The 15,552-nt window shown below is 38.7% G+C and overlaps 1 protein-coding gene across 1 annotated transcript; it reads left to right on the top strand.

Moving 5' to 3' along the window:
* Positions 1-1,532: 1,532 nt before the first annotated feature.
* Positions 1,533-14,692, top strand: AGR2 (anterior gradient 2, protein disulphide isomerase family member). Its single transcript, XM_057302734.2, has 8 exons — positions 1,533-1,597; positions 4,707-4,852; positions 5,127-5,190; positions 5,307-5,359; positions 6,691-6,764; positions 8,805-8,868; positions 11,488-11,571; positions 13,544-14,692. The coding sequence occupies exons 2-8, from the start codon at positions 4,714-4,716 to the stop codon at positions 13,591-13,593; spliced, it is 528 nt and encodes a 175-aa protein (XP_057158717.1). The 5' UTR covers positions 1,533-1,597; positions 4,707-4,713; the 3' UTR covers positions 13,594-14,692.
* The last annotated feature ends 860 nt before the right edge of the window (positions 14,693-15,552 follow it).

The raw sequence follows: 15,552 nt of genomic DNA, 5'->3' as shown, positions 1-15,552 counted from the left end.
AAAAAAATGACACAGACAGGTACAGAGGGAAAAACCATGTGGCAATACAGGGAAAAGTCATTTAATATTCAAAATGGTCCCATATGTTAATATTATCCCCATATTATAGATGGAGAAACTGAAGTTTTGGGGATGTTAAATAAGATCTCAGATCATCCTATGAGCAAGCACCAGGATGCAGGATTCAGATGGGAATCTCGTGACTCCAAATCCCATCCACTTGTTACTTTCAGTGGATAAGGGACTGAAGGACTTTGGTCCCAACTCTGCCCTAAACTAGTTGTGAGACCTTCAAAAAGTTATGAATTTTTTGCCATCTTCATTTATTCATCTGTAAAATGAAAGACTGGAATTGAATATTGCAAGGGTCTATATAAGGGCCTGCTAGTTTTAAGAATTTTGCTCAAATCATCGTTTTCAAACTCCTGAAGAAATTATTTCTGTAAATTCATTAGAATTGAAAGGAAATTCAGTATTTGGAGAATCACGATTTTGCCCACAGAATTCAAGGATTTATTGGAAAAATATACATACTTGCAAATGTTTTTGAAATATTATGACCTTAACTCATTTTTAAAAGTCATTTATATAGGGCTTGCATCCCATTCATTAACTTTCTGTTGTTAAAATTTTCTTCATTCTGAGCTTTTAAAGACTGCACACAACTTCATGAACAAAATACAGGATTAAAATTTTCTGACAGAAAATCTAAATTCCAGTTTTAAAATCTTCAGGGAGTAATTAAATAATCTTGAGTGGAAAAAAAACTTAGTTGCAGACCTTAGTTTTTAGGTCTGAGGAAATGGAGTAAATGGCTTCCTGCTTGCGTGGCAGGAAAGTTTGCCTTTAAATAAGAGATTATCTGTGAAATACCTTTGAACTCTGTGGAGGGAAGTTGCTGCATACATTCAGTGGCAAGGCATTTATTACAAGCTCACGATATTAGGCTGTTTTTTTTTTTTTTTGCCAATACTTCCTCAGTTTTGAAAAATTACATGGGTTACTTGATTTGTATTTTTTTTCATACCTGTAGAAGTTAAGGTGCATTTTTTTGACAGGAGCAGGGAAGTATTGTAGAAAATAATTTTTATCATAATGGAGTATGGCAGGTTATATGACTGTGACGATCAGAATTGTGAATCATCTCTTGTGTGTTTTCAAGTAAATAAAGGCAATCTGCCCACGGGGCAGAAAAAAAATCTACAAACTACAAACTCTGTCCAATCATGTAAGGACAAATCAGCCTTCAGGCAAATCAAATGTCTTCATTCAAAGTCTACCTGGATTTGGCACTCTGCCCATCGTTTCAAAACCTCTTAACAATACGTTTCACAAATAGTTAAAAACATGCATACTGAAAAGCATACTTTTGCGATGTTATTTTTAAAAACAAGGAACTCTTTAACCCAGGGAAGATAATCACTTGGGGAAAGGAAGCTTCGTTTCTGAGTTAGCAACAAGTAAATGCAGCACTAGTGGGTGGGATTGAGGTGTGCCCTGGTGCATAAATAGAGACTCAGCTGTGCTGGCACACTCAGAAGCTTGGACCGCATCCTAGCCGCCGACTCACACAAGGCAGGTGGGTGAGGAAATCCAGGTAAGGCTCCTGACAGCAGCTTTAGAAGGGTACTTGCTGGAGTGAATTCTGGCCTCTGATTGCTATGTAAAGTTGTAGGCAATCAAGCAACAGACAACCGCAAGTTTCCAAGGGCAATGAAGTAGGATACGGAAGGGAAATCATGGAATTTCCACCAAAGTCTTACTGGGGCCTTTCTTTGGCTAGAGCTGGCACAGTGTGACGTTCCCGAGTTAGTTCAGAGAAACGCTTTCTCGTTTGGGAAACAAAATTTCCAAGAGTAGGTGAATCTTAGGATTTTTCAAGCCTGGGACAGGGTCCAGGGATTTTCGTCTCAGTCACCATCTAAAGCTTTCTTTCCCACAGGCTAAAGCAAAGCCCCATAGGCTTCTCCACTATGACACCTCAGCTCGGATTGCCCGCTTGGAATATATTATTGCAAATCAGAAAACAGTTTTCTTTCTCTTTTTGCTGCAAAGACATTCTTGTTGCCTCTGCAATCTTTAAATTCATGGGATAGGCTATTAGAGGAGAGAGCTGGTTGCTTTCCTGAAGCATCTACAAATAGGGACACTAAAATGTCTTGCAAGTTCATTCTTTGCTAAAGACAAGAAGACAGGGATACGGTGATGAGTAAAAAGTGCTGGCTTCACATAATGTGTGTGTGTGTACCTATGTGTGTGTGTGTCTCCAAATTATCAATATTTTCCATGGAATTGTGTTTTGAGGTGGTTTATGCAGGAAATTTGCAGAGCAGAATCTATTCACATTACGAAAACTCAGTGGAGTGAATCTCAGAAAGTCACCCCAGAGCAGGATGTTTGTACAGCAGGAGTTATGTTAGCCTTCCTTGAGTCATCCTGCCGTAAAACACAAGCAATATATCAATAGTTCCAACCTGTGATCTTTGGAGATACTGCAAGGTCCTAATAGCTACTTGGAAAACAAGAACTGTAAATGGGCTAAGTAAATAAAAATGCTTTACCATCAATTTACTATTTTTTAGACTATATATAGATGCTGTTATAAATAAAAGATAAAATCAAATGTTTGTTGATAGATTCAAAGAAATTATTTGCCATATGTTTCTGAACCAACCAGTATTCCAAAAGTATAATTATTCTCATGTAAAAGTTCTTGATTTTTTTAACATTAAAAAGAAGTCTTTATACAAAGAGGGCTGAGAATTGTTGACTTACAGTGTACACTTAGGTTGTTTTTGCAAAACTCTAGAAGACAAAAGTTATTGGCATTTCCACATCTTTATAGGTATAGAAAATGAACAAAGTATATCCCTGATTTTTGCTTACATCTTTTCTGAGTAAGACATTTTGTGCTTACATACTATGAATTAGTTAATCATTGGTCAGTTAAATACAAAACATCATTTCGATCTGGTAACTTAGCAACACTTTAAAAAAAATCAGTTAATGCTTAGCAAAGGTTTCCACTCAAGATATTAGATTATGAAAAACTTCCTGCTTAACAATAGTAATTCCTTGCAGAGTTTATTTGACTTCATTCAAAACCATTCACCAATACTAGAGTTAGGTGCTGGGGCTTCATATTTCCTTTTTAGCACTTTTAGTGTTTGGTTTTATCAGAATCCCAAATCTCCAGCCTTCCATGTTACGGCCCCGTGGACAATCTTAGTGACTTGCTAGAGCAACTCACTTTGCTCCCTCCCTCCCTCCTCAGTCACAAAACTTATCTTGCCATTTACTTTCCTGTTCATAGACTTTAGCTTTTCCTGGGAATCAACTGTGGAATACCAGAAAGAAAAAGTAATTTAACTAAGATATCGGCTAGGCGTGGTGGCTCACTCCTGTAATCCCAGCACTTTGGGAGGCCAAGGCAGGAGGATCACTTGAGGTCAGGAGTTTGAGACCAGCCTAGGCAGCATGACAAAACTCCATCTCTACTAAAAAATACAAAAGCATAGCCAAGTATGCTGGCACGTGCCTGTAGCCCCAGCTCCTTGGGAGGCTGAGGAGGGAGGATCACTGGAACCCAGGAGGTGGAGGTTGCAGTGAGCCAAGATTGTGCCACTCTACTCCAGCCTGGGCAACACAGTGAGACCTTGTCTCCAAAAAAAGTAAATGTAAATTTCCTTAGCTACTAGAGTATGTATATCTATTTTCTTAAAATATATCTCTATTTATCTATTTCTATATAGATATATCTATATAGATAACTCTATATCTATAGAGATCCATATCTTTTTGTCTGTATCTATGTGGATCAATAGACAGCTATCCATACTATATACAAACAGTCCCAACTTACAGAAGTTTGACTTAATTTTTTGACTTTATGATGGTGCAAAAGCAATACACATTCAGTAGAAACTGTATTTCAAGTATCCATATAACCATTCTGGTTTTTACTTCCAATAGAGTATTCATAAAAATTACTTGAGATATTTAACACTTTACTATAAAATGGGCTTTGTGTTGGATGGCTTTTCCCAACTTTAGGCTAATGTGAGTGTTCTGAGCACATTTAAGGTAGGTTCAGCTGTGGTGTTCAGTAGGTTAGGTGTATTACGGTAGTTCCCCCATTATCTGTGGGGGTTATGGTCCATGACCCTCAGTGGATGCCTGAAACCGCAGATTAGTACCAAACACTACATATGCTATGTTTTTTCCTATGCACACATATCTGTGATAAAGTTGAAATTATAAATTAAGCACAATAAGAGATTAATAAGAGCTAATAATAAAACAGAACAATTACAACAGTATCTTATAATAAAAGTTAGGTGAATTTGGTCTTTCTCTCAAAATATCTTATTGCACTGTGCTCACTTATTTTGGACGCGGTTGACCGTGGATAGCTGAAACCGCAGAAAGTAAAACCCTGGGAAAGGAGAGACTACTCTGGATGCATTTTGACTTACAATATTTTCAGTTAACAATGGGTTTATTGGAACATTACTCAATTGTAAGTCAAAGACCACCTGTATTCTTAGGAAAATCCCATGGAACAGAGCTGTTTACACCAATCTCGTATGTCCAGTCTCAACAGAGCCTCAGTTTCTGGTATATTCCACCGTTGTGGGGCAACCTGCAGACCCTGAAGACTGCTAGTTCGATTTTGTTTACTGATTTTGGTTGGTTTTCCATACTAGAGTTGCCATGGAGAAAATTTCAGTGTCAGCATTCTTGCTCCTTGTGGCCCTCTCCTACACTCTGGCCAGAGATACCACAGTCAAACCTGGAGCCAAAAAGGACACAAAGGACTCTCGACCCAAACTGCCCCAGACCCTCTCCAGAGGTAGGAGTCAGCTTCTTGTTGGCTTCCAACTGCTACTTAATTGGAAAAGATTTCCTCTGTCTTGGTGCTTAAACCTGGTTCTAACCTGGTGCCAGGTTATTTTTGGTTGTGTTCCTTCTAGACTTATCACTGTTTATAATTATTTCTACTTTCTCCAGGGGTTTTTCTTCTTCTTTAGTATAGGGTCTATTATCCCAGTCTTTACCATTGCTTTTCAACAGCTTTGGGTCTGAATTTATACAAGCTTCAAATATACTGATTCATTTCATTCTAGGTTGGGGTGACCAACTCATCTGGACTCAGACATATGAAGAAGCTCTATATAAATCCAAGACAAGGTAAAGATCAGGATTACTCAGAGCTCCCTCAAAGCTCTCAAGAGCACCACCTAGTGACATCTAGATATATGTGAAATCTTACTCATTAAAATTTGTCTCATCTCTGTCTTTTAAAGCAACAAACCCTTGATGATTATTCATCACTTGGATGAGTGCCCACACAGTCAAGGTAATTTATTCTTCTAAGTATGATTTCCTTTATAGGCTTTTAGCCTTAGGGCCAGGGTTCAGATCACTCATGTTTGTATCTTTAGAACCACACTTGCATTAAAGAAAGAATATTTTATATAGTAAAAACATATTTTAAAGTGACTTCAAATATCTCCACATTTTGTGATAACCATTGGTACATATTTTGAAAAACTAGTTTTAGGATTCATCTTCAACTTCTTGATTTCTCTTACAGTCCACATTCAATACACCAGCAAATACTGGCTTTATCTTCAAAATATATCCTTAAACCAGCACCAGCTTCACGGGCATGAAGCCTGTGCCATCTCACAGGGCCTCAAGCTTAGAAGGTTCCCACACTTGGTTTAAACTTGGCTATCATTGTCTTAAAAGTCTTAGTAATTCTTCAACAAGGGGCTCTACCCTTTCATTTTGCACTGGGCCCAAATCCAACCACTTCCTATTGCCTCCATGCTACTGCCCTGGTCCAAGCCCAGATCAGATCTTGTCTAGACTACCATAACAGTCACCTAACTGGCCACCCTACAGCCAGTCCACACAGAAGCCAGAGTGAGGCTGGTAGACATAAATCAGATTCCATCACTCACGTGCTCAAGTGGCTTCTTATCACATTAAATCCAAATTCCTGATCACAACCTATGAGGCTGACATGATCAGGCCAATGGCTATCTCTCCCTTCCTACCACTCTCCTCTTGCTTTCTTCACTCTCTCCAGCCTGGCCTTCGTGCTGTTCCTCCCACAGGTGAGCTCATTCCCACCTCACAGCTATTGCTTTTGCAGTTCCCCCTGCCCACAGTGGCCTACCCCAAAATGGACCACTCCCTCACTTCAACGTTAGCTCCTCAGGAAGATCTGCCCTGACCACTCACAGTTTTTAAACCCTTCGCTTTGCTTTCTTTTTCTTCAAAGTACATATCTCTACCTGAAAGTATCATCTACTTATTTCTTTGTTTATGGTTTGTCTCCCACACAAGTATTTGAGCTCTATGAAAAAACACATGCTTTTTTTTTTTTCACTGCACCATCCCTAGTGCAGAACACAGTGCGTAACACATGGCAGCCATTCAATAAATATGAGCTGGAGAAAAAAATGAATTGATGAATGAATGGATGAATGAGTGAATAGAAAGCAGAGGTAGTCAATGCCATAGATATTACTTCACTAATCATTTGCTAAAAGGCCAAAGTAGAATACTGTACTTAAAATGCAATTCAATAAATAAATAAAATGTAATTTAACTTAAAATAGAACAAAGCTTTTAACCAATGCTAAGATGGATGCTTAATGATTTTTCTTTATATTATAGCTTTAAAGAAAGTGTTTGCTGAAAATAAAGAAATCCAGAAATTGGCAGAGCAGTTTGTCCTCCTCAATCTGGTTGTAAGTTTCCTTTTCATCATTACTAACATTTCTCTATGGCTCATTACTTGAAATGGATTATTCATTTTTTTCCTATACATCTTAGTTATACTGCATTAACTGGGATTGCTTCCAAATATCCCATCTCATAAATTAGAGAGAAAAAAGATATTTCGTTGTATTAATAATCCATTTGGTGTGTCTGTTTTTATTTAGTAATTAATCATCTTAGTTTGTCTGAAAAATTCTCTCCCGTAGTCAGAATTTTTTCTGTTGCTGGAAGGTTTTTGTTACTTGCTGTGCCCGTCCCTCTATAGTCCTGGCTTCTCTACACCCATTCTTAATCCTGGTCATCTCTTGGGAAGAGACAGCTCTCTGGCTTTCCAACTCTAATCATGCCTCTTGTGCTTTAGCTTCATGCATTCCCACCTTACTTCACCACCACCACCCCTCACGGTGCTCAAGCTTTCTGTCTCGGCAAGTTCTTTTTACTGTATACAAATGTTTCATTTTCCTTCTAAAAGCAAGCCAACAAAAAAATGACTCTACCTAATCATATGTCCTTTTGAGCCCCCCGGCCCTTCCTCTTCACAGGTTGGCTTCCTTAAAGACCACTTCGCATCAGTAGTTCTTCCTTGCCTCTCTTCCATGGGCTCTTCCTCTTCCTCTTCCTACTCCTTAATGTGAGTGACGTGATGAATCTCTACTTGACCCTTTTCTCTTTCCATATTTTGTATTCAGTGAACAACTTCGTCTACAACTGCCCTTAATCAATTCCGACACACTAATAATTCCTACATCTTACCCAAACATGAAACAACTTCCAACTTGTCTATCCAACCATATTCCAGATATCTCATAATCAGCTTAAACTCAGTATGTTCCTCACTGCACATTAATCATCTTGGTTTGCGCTTTTCCAACAGCTCTTCTTTCTCTATTCCCTATTTTACTGAAAGTGGTACTGTGCTAGATTGCACTCTCCTACTTACCTACAGCATGCAATAAGCCCTGTGCTTCTAAATTCCAAGCATTCCTGCTATTAGTCACTTCTCTATAAACTCAGGACCACTATTTTAGTAAGCCTCTTTCACTTTCCCTAGCTTACTGTAATACTGCTAAATGGCTCCTGGTCTACAAGATAAACTCTGTCCAATCCCACATGGCTGTCAGAGTAGTTGCTTTACAGACCAAACTGGGGTCACAGTGCCTCTTCTAACATCCCTCCAGTGGTTCTTAACTATTTCTGAACAAAGGAAAACACTATGGCATGGTGTGCAAAGTCATTCCTAAGCCGGCCCCTGAAGCAGCTCTAGCACCTTCTCTCGCCACTGCCCTCGTGCATCCCCCCAACTCAGTCCTTCCCCAGCACTTGGCCATAGGAGAAAATGCTCCACCTGTCCTCTCCATACTCTTCCCCCTGCATGAAGTGTCTTTCTTTTCCACGTAACTGACTCCTGTTCATTTTTAAAGATTCCTCCTTATCCACTTCAGAAAGTCCTAGTCGGGGTGGAATCTGCATTCTGGGCTAAATGTCTTGCTCAAGGCAATCACCAAACCTGCATATCCTACACCATAACATTTCACCCACTGAATCCTCAATATTCATTTTCCTACCTGTATCTCTCAATAGAGTGTGCATTCATTAAAGATAAGCACCATGCCTTGCTAAATACAGTTCTAAATAAAAATTGATAAATGAATACTCAAGAAAATCCCGTACTTGTCTCTGTAATTTCTCTAGAAATGACATCTAGAGGATGAAATAGCCTCTTATTTCATCCAAGATGTCTTCCCCAAACACAGTAACTCCTTCCAAATTCTCCCTTAATTTTTTCGCTCTTTATCACATCCATTCAGCACTTTGTCTCATGTTCTGCTCTATCTTATTTATTATTTCATGCTTATAACTTGTCTCCTCATCTATACAATAAACTCTTTGTGGAAGAGTTATGATATCTTGAGATGCCTGGCCAGAAATGGACAGATTCTTGTATTAACAAGTTTGAAAATGACTGAAAAGTAAAAGTAAACTAAAAGATGCTTTTCTTTTTATTTTAGTATGAAACAACTGACAAACACCTTTCTCCTGATGGCCAGTATGTCCCCAGGATTATGTTTGTTGGTAAGTGGAAGTGACAGTGACATAACTCGGAAACACATACCAGTGCTGCCATCTTCCTTCTCTCCTCCCCACTGTCCCTTGCCACTTTGCCATGGCCAATGTCATCACTAAGCTCTAGCAAGGAGTATGACATTCCTTTAAGTTCCGCAACATATTTTCTTTAGAAAATGTGAGCTTTTACCTATTTCCACACAACACTTTCTTTTCTCACATGCTAATTGTAACTTTTCATCTTCTGCTATAATACTTCTGAGAACAAAGCACCCTATTCACTATTTAAACATATTGATAAATTTCCTGAATACAAGAGGCCTGCAAATATTTATTTTTTAATCCAGCAAACTTTCACTTTGTGTGTTAGATTTTTCTGACATTTTTTATCATTATTTTTAAGAAAGTTAGGAATAAGGCTGGGTGGCTCACGCCTGTAATCCTAGCACTTTGGGAGGCCAAGGCCGGCAGATCACTTGAGGTCAGGAGCTCAAAACCAGCCTGGCCAACAAGGTGAATCCCCATCTCTACTAAAAAATACAAAAAAATTAGCCAGGCGTGGTTGCAGGAGCCTGTAATCCCAGCTACCTGGGAGGCTGAGGCACAAGAATTGCTTGAACCCAAGAGGCAGAGGTTGCAGTGAGCCGAGATGGCACCACTGCACTCCAGCCTGGGCAACAGAGCGAGATTCTGTCTCCAAAAAAAAAAAAAAAAAAAAGGAATATGAGGTGGGAAAAAGAAATGAAAGGAGCCACATGCTCCTTCCTGCCACCGGTACTTTTCATGTGCTTTTCCCACTTCCTTCTCTGTCCCCCAATTTCACATAATTAACTCCCCAGTCATCATTATTCATTGATCGAGTCAAATCCTTACTATGTGCTCTTGTAGTCATATTTTCCTCAGGTATAATTTTGCAGTTTGGGGGTGGTTATGTAATAAATATTTCCCACATTGGACTATAAGCCCCTATGGCAGGGACTGTACCTATTTCTGCTCACCATGATATTCCCAACGTGACCCTGCAGTAGGCTCTCCGTCAATATGTGTTTAATTATTGAATGAATGTACTGAGTTTGGCTTTGTTCAAAGTCATACTGATTTAAGGACAATCCATAATGAAATCCATCACTTACAACAATTCATGCTAATCATATGATTCACCTGTGTAATTCATTAAACGTTTACACTGAATGTACAACGCAGGGAAAAGAAAAACAAGAAATAGAAAAAAAGGAAGAAGGCTGAACTAAAGCACTAATTTTATAGGTTTCGTTTTGTCAGAATTTAGAACATTTGGAATCCTAACATTAAAAGGGCATTTATAGATTGTCTGTTCATACCTTGTGCAGGAATTCTTTGTACAGCATCCCTGTGGAAGGGCATTTTAACCCACATTCAATTCCTTCAGTCCTAAGAACCAGCTCCAAGGCAGCTTGCTCTTCTAGCTCCGTAGTAGCCACCCTGACTACATGTTTGAATCACCTGGAGGATTTTAAAGATCAAGTTGCCCAGGCCACACCTCAAACCAATTAAATCAGAATCTCTGGGGGTGGGAGGCAGGCATCCATAGTGTTTACAGCTCTCCAGATGATTCCAATGTGCAGCCAGGTGAGCTGCTAGTTGGGTATTTTAAAAGCCCTTCTTAGGTTAATTTCTTACAAAGATTAGACCATGTCTTTGTATCCTCTGCACCAAACAGAAGTATAGTTGGTCTTAAATCTGGTGAATAAATGTACATCTGCTTCTTGTAATTTATGTGTCTGGCCTTAGTCCAACATTCTGAAATGACAGATTGCCCACTCCAGTACCAGCGACAGACTTTGCAAACATGCAGATGGTTCTCACATGTCTTCCTTGTCTCATTTTCAGGGCACGTGTCCTAGGTTCTTTCGATTACGTCTCTCAAGGCAAGGTTTCCAGATCTCTCTGTATCCTCACGCTTCCCTTTTGGATGCACCTTAATTTTAACATACCCCTTTTTCTCATTAATTAGATCACTTCAAGTTAAATACAAAACATGGCAAGATGGATTTAAATTTAGAGGGATATAAGTATACATAAGAGAAGACTAATCTCTCCTTTTAAAAATGCAGTTAATTAACAATAAAGTAAAATATAGTGAAGGTACTATATGCTTATTTGAACTTTGCTGTTGTTAAGGACTTGCATTCCTCTATTAATTTTTTTTAAAAAACTCGTTTTGAAAACTAGCATTGGATGTGGGTTTCCAATGATCTAGAAACATGTAAACTACAACATAATCATTTCAAGAATTTAAAATAATTTTGCAGTAGAGAATGTTAATGTTTTCACCAAAAAAAAAAAAAAAAACCATGTCACCCCTAAATATATATTATTCTGTTTTCAGGTTGCCATAGATAGAACAGAAGGGTTCATAACCTTTTCCACAAATAGCACTGCACAGCTGTTGATGTTTCCAGCCCTGCATTTGCTACTAACTGCCAGGGGCTGGGTAGTAGAGTGGATGGATCAGAGCTCCTGTGAGTGCAGACACACTCCATTCCCTCACGGGACATGAATACATGAACTTCAGCTCCCCGGGGCAATAAATACAGGTTGTTTGAAAACAAACCATTCCATTCCCCTTTGCTTCATTTATCTTTGCAGACCCATCTCTGACAGTTAGAGCCGATATCACTGGAAGATATTCAAATCGTCTCTATGCTTACGAACCTGCAGATACAGCTCTGTGTAAGTGTTACCTTCAATTCGGATGTTGCCCAAGAGTTGAACACCTCTATTGCTGTAGTGATGGGACTAGAGGCTGCATGGTGAGGTGAGAGAGAGCTAGGCTTAGGGATGCCTCAGACTCAGTTTGACCCTAACTAGCCTTGCATCTTCAGGCAAATCACACTCTTTCCATCTCAGGTTTGTTTGTTTTTAATCTCAATTGAAGATGAATTATTTAGATTAGGTATCTTTTTCTCTAGGAGGATTCTATGACCACATTACCTGATTTTCAGGTTTTCTGTTAGGTACACTAGCACACACTCCTTCTATCACAGAACTGAGTGTAATAATTGTAATAATCTGCATGTCTTAATTTTTTAAATAACAAAAGTGAAAGAATGTGCAGTCCAGCTTAAAATTAAATTCAGGTTCAATTTAAAGATCAGTTTCAAAGATGATCCAAATGATTGCCAAGAAAATTACCTTCCCTATGGTTGCCATCAATGGAAGAGAGACAGAGAGAGAGAGAGACACTGACTTAAGGCAGATGAGGTACCTCAATGCAAGGCTGTAGCTAGCTGTGACATCTGATTAGTCCTCTGGGAAGAAAAGTGGGTTTTATCCTAGGAACCAACTCTGATCAATTAGTAGTGGCTGCCTAGAACTGCACTGTCCAATATGTTAACCATTTGCCACATGTTGCTACTTAAGTTAGAAATTCATTCCTTCAGTCACACTAGCCATATTCCAAGTGCTCAATGCCCAGACACTGAACATTTCCATCATCACAGAAATTTCTATTGGCCAGTGCTGACTTAGAACGTCATGTTGGGAAGAGAAGTGAGGCCGTGTCTAGGAAGCAGGAGAGATCATCATGGTCCATTAGCAATGTTTCCAGTGTGTGCTGGACCAGGGGAAGCACATTCCAAGTAGTGTCAGCCATTACTGAGATAATACCATACATTTTAATAAGACTAAACTCTTAAAAGGCACGTGTCCTACACAAGTAATATCACAATCCCTTATAGAACAGGCACTTAATAATTAAGATTTGTAGGAAGAGTGAATAAGTGGCTATTCAATGCCTATCGAGTGGACATCTTATTTTTAGTAGATCACATACCTCATTTTGATGAATTGCTGTTGAAGAAACAGTGACCCAGAGTTTGGGCTCCGGAACAGTAGCTCCATTACTTGTTAGCTGTGTGACCTTGAGCAAGCTACTCAGCCTCTCTCTGCCTGTTTCATTATGTATATATAAAGTTCTAATTGTGTTTGTATGAGGATTAAAGAATTCATCTGCATAAAGCACTTGGTTTGCTATTATTTATATTTCCCCTACTTCTAAAACAATTTACACACACCTACTAATAGACATTTCTTTTAAACATGATTTAAATTTACTTCTAAATGAGCCAAAATTATCTTCTGCTGCTAGAGCTTATAAAAGGATTCTTTTGGAAGTGAGGGTTGGAGATGAAGGATCTGGGAAGGAATGAATACACTAGAAAACTAGATTGTCACAAAACCCATTTCATATAATTTTTTTAAATTACAATAAGATTACCAACTATTCACCTCATGATAAAAAGCATCCTATCAGGCTGGGCACAGTGGCTCACGCCTGTAATCCCAGCACTTTGGGAGGCCGAGGTGTGTGGATCACTTGAGCTCAGGAGTTCGAGACCAGCCTGGCCAGCATACCAAAACCCCATCTCTCCCAAAAATACAAAAATTAGCTGGGCATGGTGGAGCACACCTCTAATCCCAGCTTCTCAGGAGGCTAAGGCTGAAGAATCACTTGAACCCAGGAGGCAGAGGTTGCACTGAGCGGAGATTGCACCACTGCATGCCAGCCTGAGTGGGAGTGAGACCTTGTCTCAAAAAAAAAAGCATCCCATTAAATAATGAATTGAGCATCCAAGTTTGGGGTTTATTATATCGATATAATGCATGATGGTGTCTTGACTCTCCTGCTTTTATCCCCCATTAGTGCTTGACAACATGAAGAAAGCTCTCAAGTTGCTGAAGACTGAATTGTAAAGAAAAAAAATCTCCAAGCCCTTCTGTCTATGTCAGGCCTTGAGACTTGAAACCAGAAGAAGTGTGAGAAGACTGGCTAGTGTGGAAGCATAGTGAACACACTGATTAGGTTATGGTTTAATGTTACAACAACTATTTTTTAAGAAAAACAAGTTTTAGAAATTTGGTTTCAAGTGTACATGTGTGAAAACAATATTGTATACTACCATAGTGAGCCATGATTTTCTAAAAAAAAAATAAATCCTTTTGGGGGTGTTCTGTTTTCTCCAACTTGGCCTTTCACAGTGGTTCGTTTACCAAATAGGATTAAACACACACAAAATGCTCAAGGAAGGGACAAGACAAAACCAAAACTAGTTCAAATGATGAAGACCAAAGACCAAGTTATCATCTCACCACACCACAGGTTCTCACTAGATGACTGTAAGTAGACACGAGCTTAATCAACAGAAGTATCAAGCCATGTGCTTTAGCATAAAAGAATATTTAGAAAAACATCCCAAGAAAATCACATCACTACCTAGAGTCAACTCTGGCCAGGAACTCTAAGGTACACACTTTCATCTAGTAATTAAATTTTAGTCAGGTTTTGCCCAACCTAATGCTCTCAGGGAAAGCCTCTGGCAGGTAGCTTTCTCCTTCAGAAGTCTAATTTAGTAGAAAGGTCATCCAAAGAACATCTGCACCCCTGAACACACCCTAAAGAAATCCTAGGAATTGGCCTTGTAATCGATTTGTCTGTCAAGGTCCTAAAGTACTGGAGTGAAATAAATTCAGCCAACATGTGACTAATTGGAAGAAGAGCAAAGGGTGGTGACGTGTTGATGAGGCAGATGGAGATCAGAGGTTACTAGGGTTTAGGTAACGTGAAAGGCTGTGGCATCAGGGTAGGGGAGCATTCTGCCTAACAGAAATTAGAATTGTGTGTTAATTTCTTCACTCTATACTTAATCTCACATTCATTAATATATGGAATTCCTCTACTGCCCAGCCCCTACTGATTTCTTTGGCACCTGGACTATGGTGCTGTATATAATGCTTTGCAGTATCTGTTGCTTGTCTTGATTAACTTTTTTGGATAAAACCTTTTTTGAACAGATCTTTTGGCATTATTAATTTTTCCAGGGATATATTTTCAATCTTTTCTATCTCTCCTAGTGACTGCTATCATTAGTAGGTGTTGAGCATATACTGCTGATTTAATGACATACAAATCTTCAGCAAAAATATCACAGGTTAATCAGCTCCCTTCTCACAAGTAGATAACTTACATGTGCTGAAAAAGGTAAAACATTCCATTTAAAAAGCTCTCTGAGGGATAACAAGAGGAAAAAGAGGTTTCCCTTCCATAAACAAATATTTTAAATGACAACTTCTAAGTGATTCAAGTTTCTCCTATAGTATAGCAAAATATTTTTTCATTGGGCGGACGTGAAATAAGGTTAACTTCTTAAAATGTATTGAATGGCAAAATATCTTAACACATACAAATACTTTTTAAATATAAATAAATATTTAGGAAATCAAATGTTACAGCTGTAAGGAAAATAAGTCCCCCTTTTAAAAGCACTGAAGAAACACAAAGCATGAGTCATTAATTGACCTTGTCCCATCAGTCTCCTCTGCCACTGAGAATTTATCCTAAGGAAATCATTCAACAGAAACAGTTCTGTCAAGATGCCAATGGTAACATTATTTAAACGTACCAAAGAAAAGCAACCTCCCAAAAATATAACGGCCACATGGTATATTAAGACAAAATGCACTATGTTGTCATCCATAAAAATAATAAACATAATGGCAAAACAGAAAAGGCCTAAGTAAAAAAGAATTTAAGACCTTCTATGCTATAATTGCAACTACAGGAAATGTGTACATACAAGGTTAAAAACAGAACTGAGGTCAATCGTGGTGGCTCATGCCTGTAATCCCAGCACTTTGGGAGGCGTATCGCTTGAG

Source organism: Pan paniscus, chromosome 6, assembly GCF_029289425.2.
Source record: "Pan paniscus chromosome 6, NHGRI_mPanPan1-v2.0_pri, whole genome shotgun sequence".
NCBI lineage: Eukaryota > Metazoa > Chordata > Mammalia > Primates > Hominidae > Pan > Pan paniscus.
Note: the sequence above shows the minus strand (reverse complement) of the source record. Positions and strands in the feature narration are given on the sequence as shown.

What these genes read in the sequence shown, in the direction of transcription:
- AGR2 (XM_057302734.2), top strand. Translation starts at nt 4,714, where the DNA reads ATGGAGAAAATTTCAGTGTCAGCATTCTTGCTCCTTGTGGCCCTCTCC. An exon ending in GCCCCAGACCCTCTCCAGAG is followed by an intron (nt 4,853 to 5,126) that starts GTAGGAGTCAGC and finishes ATTTCATTCTAG; the next exon opens with GTTGGGGTGACCAACTCATC. An exon ending in CTATATAAATCCAAGACAAG is followed by an intron (nt 5,191 to 5,306) that starts GTAAAGATCAGG and finishes TGTCTTTTAAAG; the next exon opens with CAACAAACCCTTGATGATTA.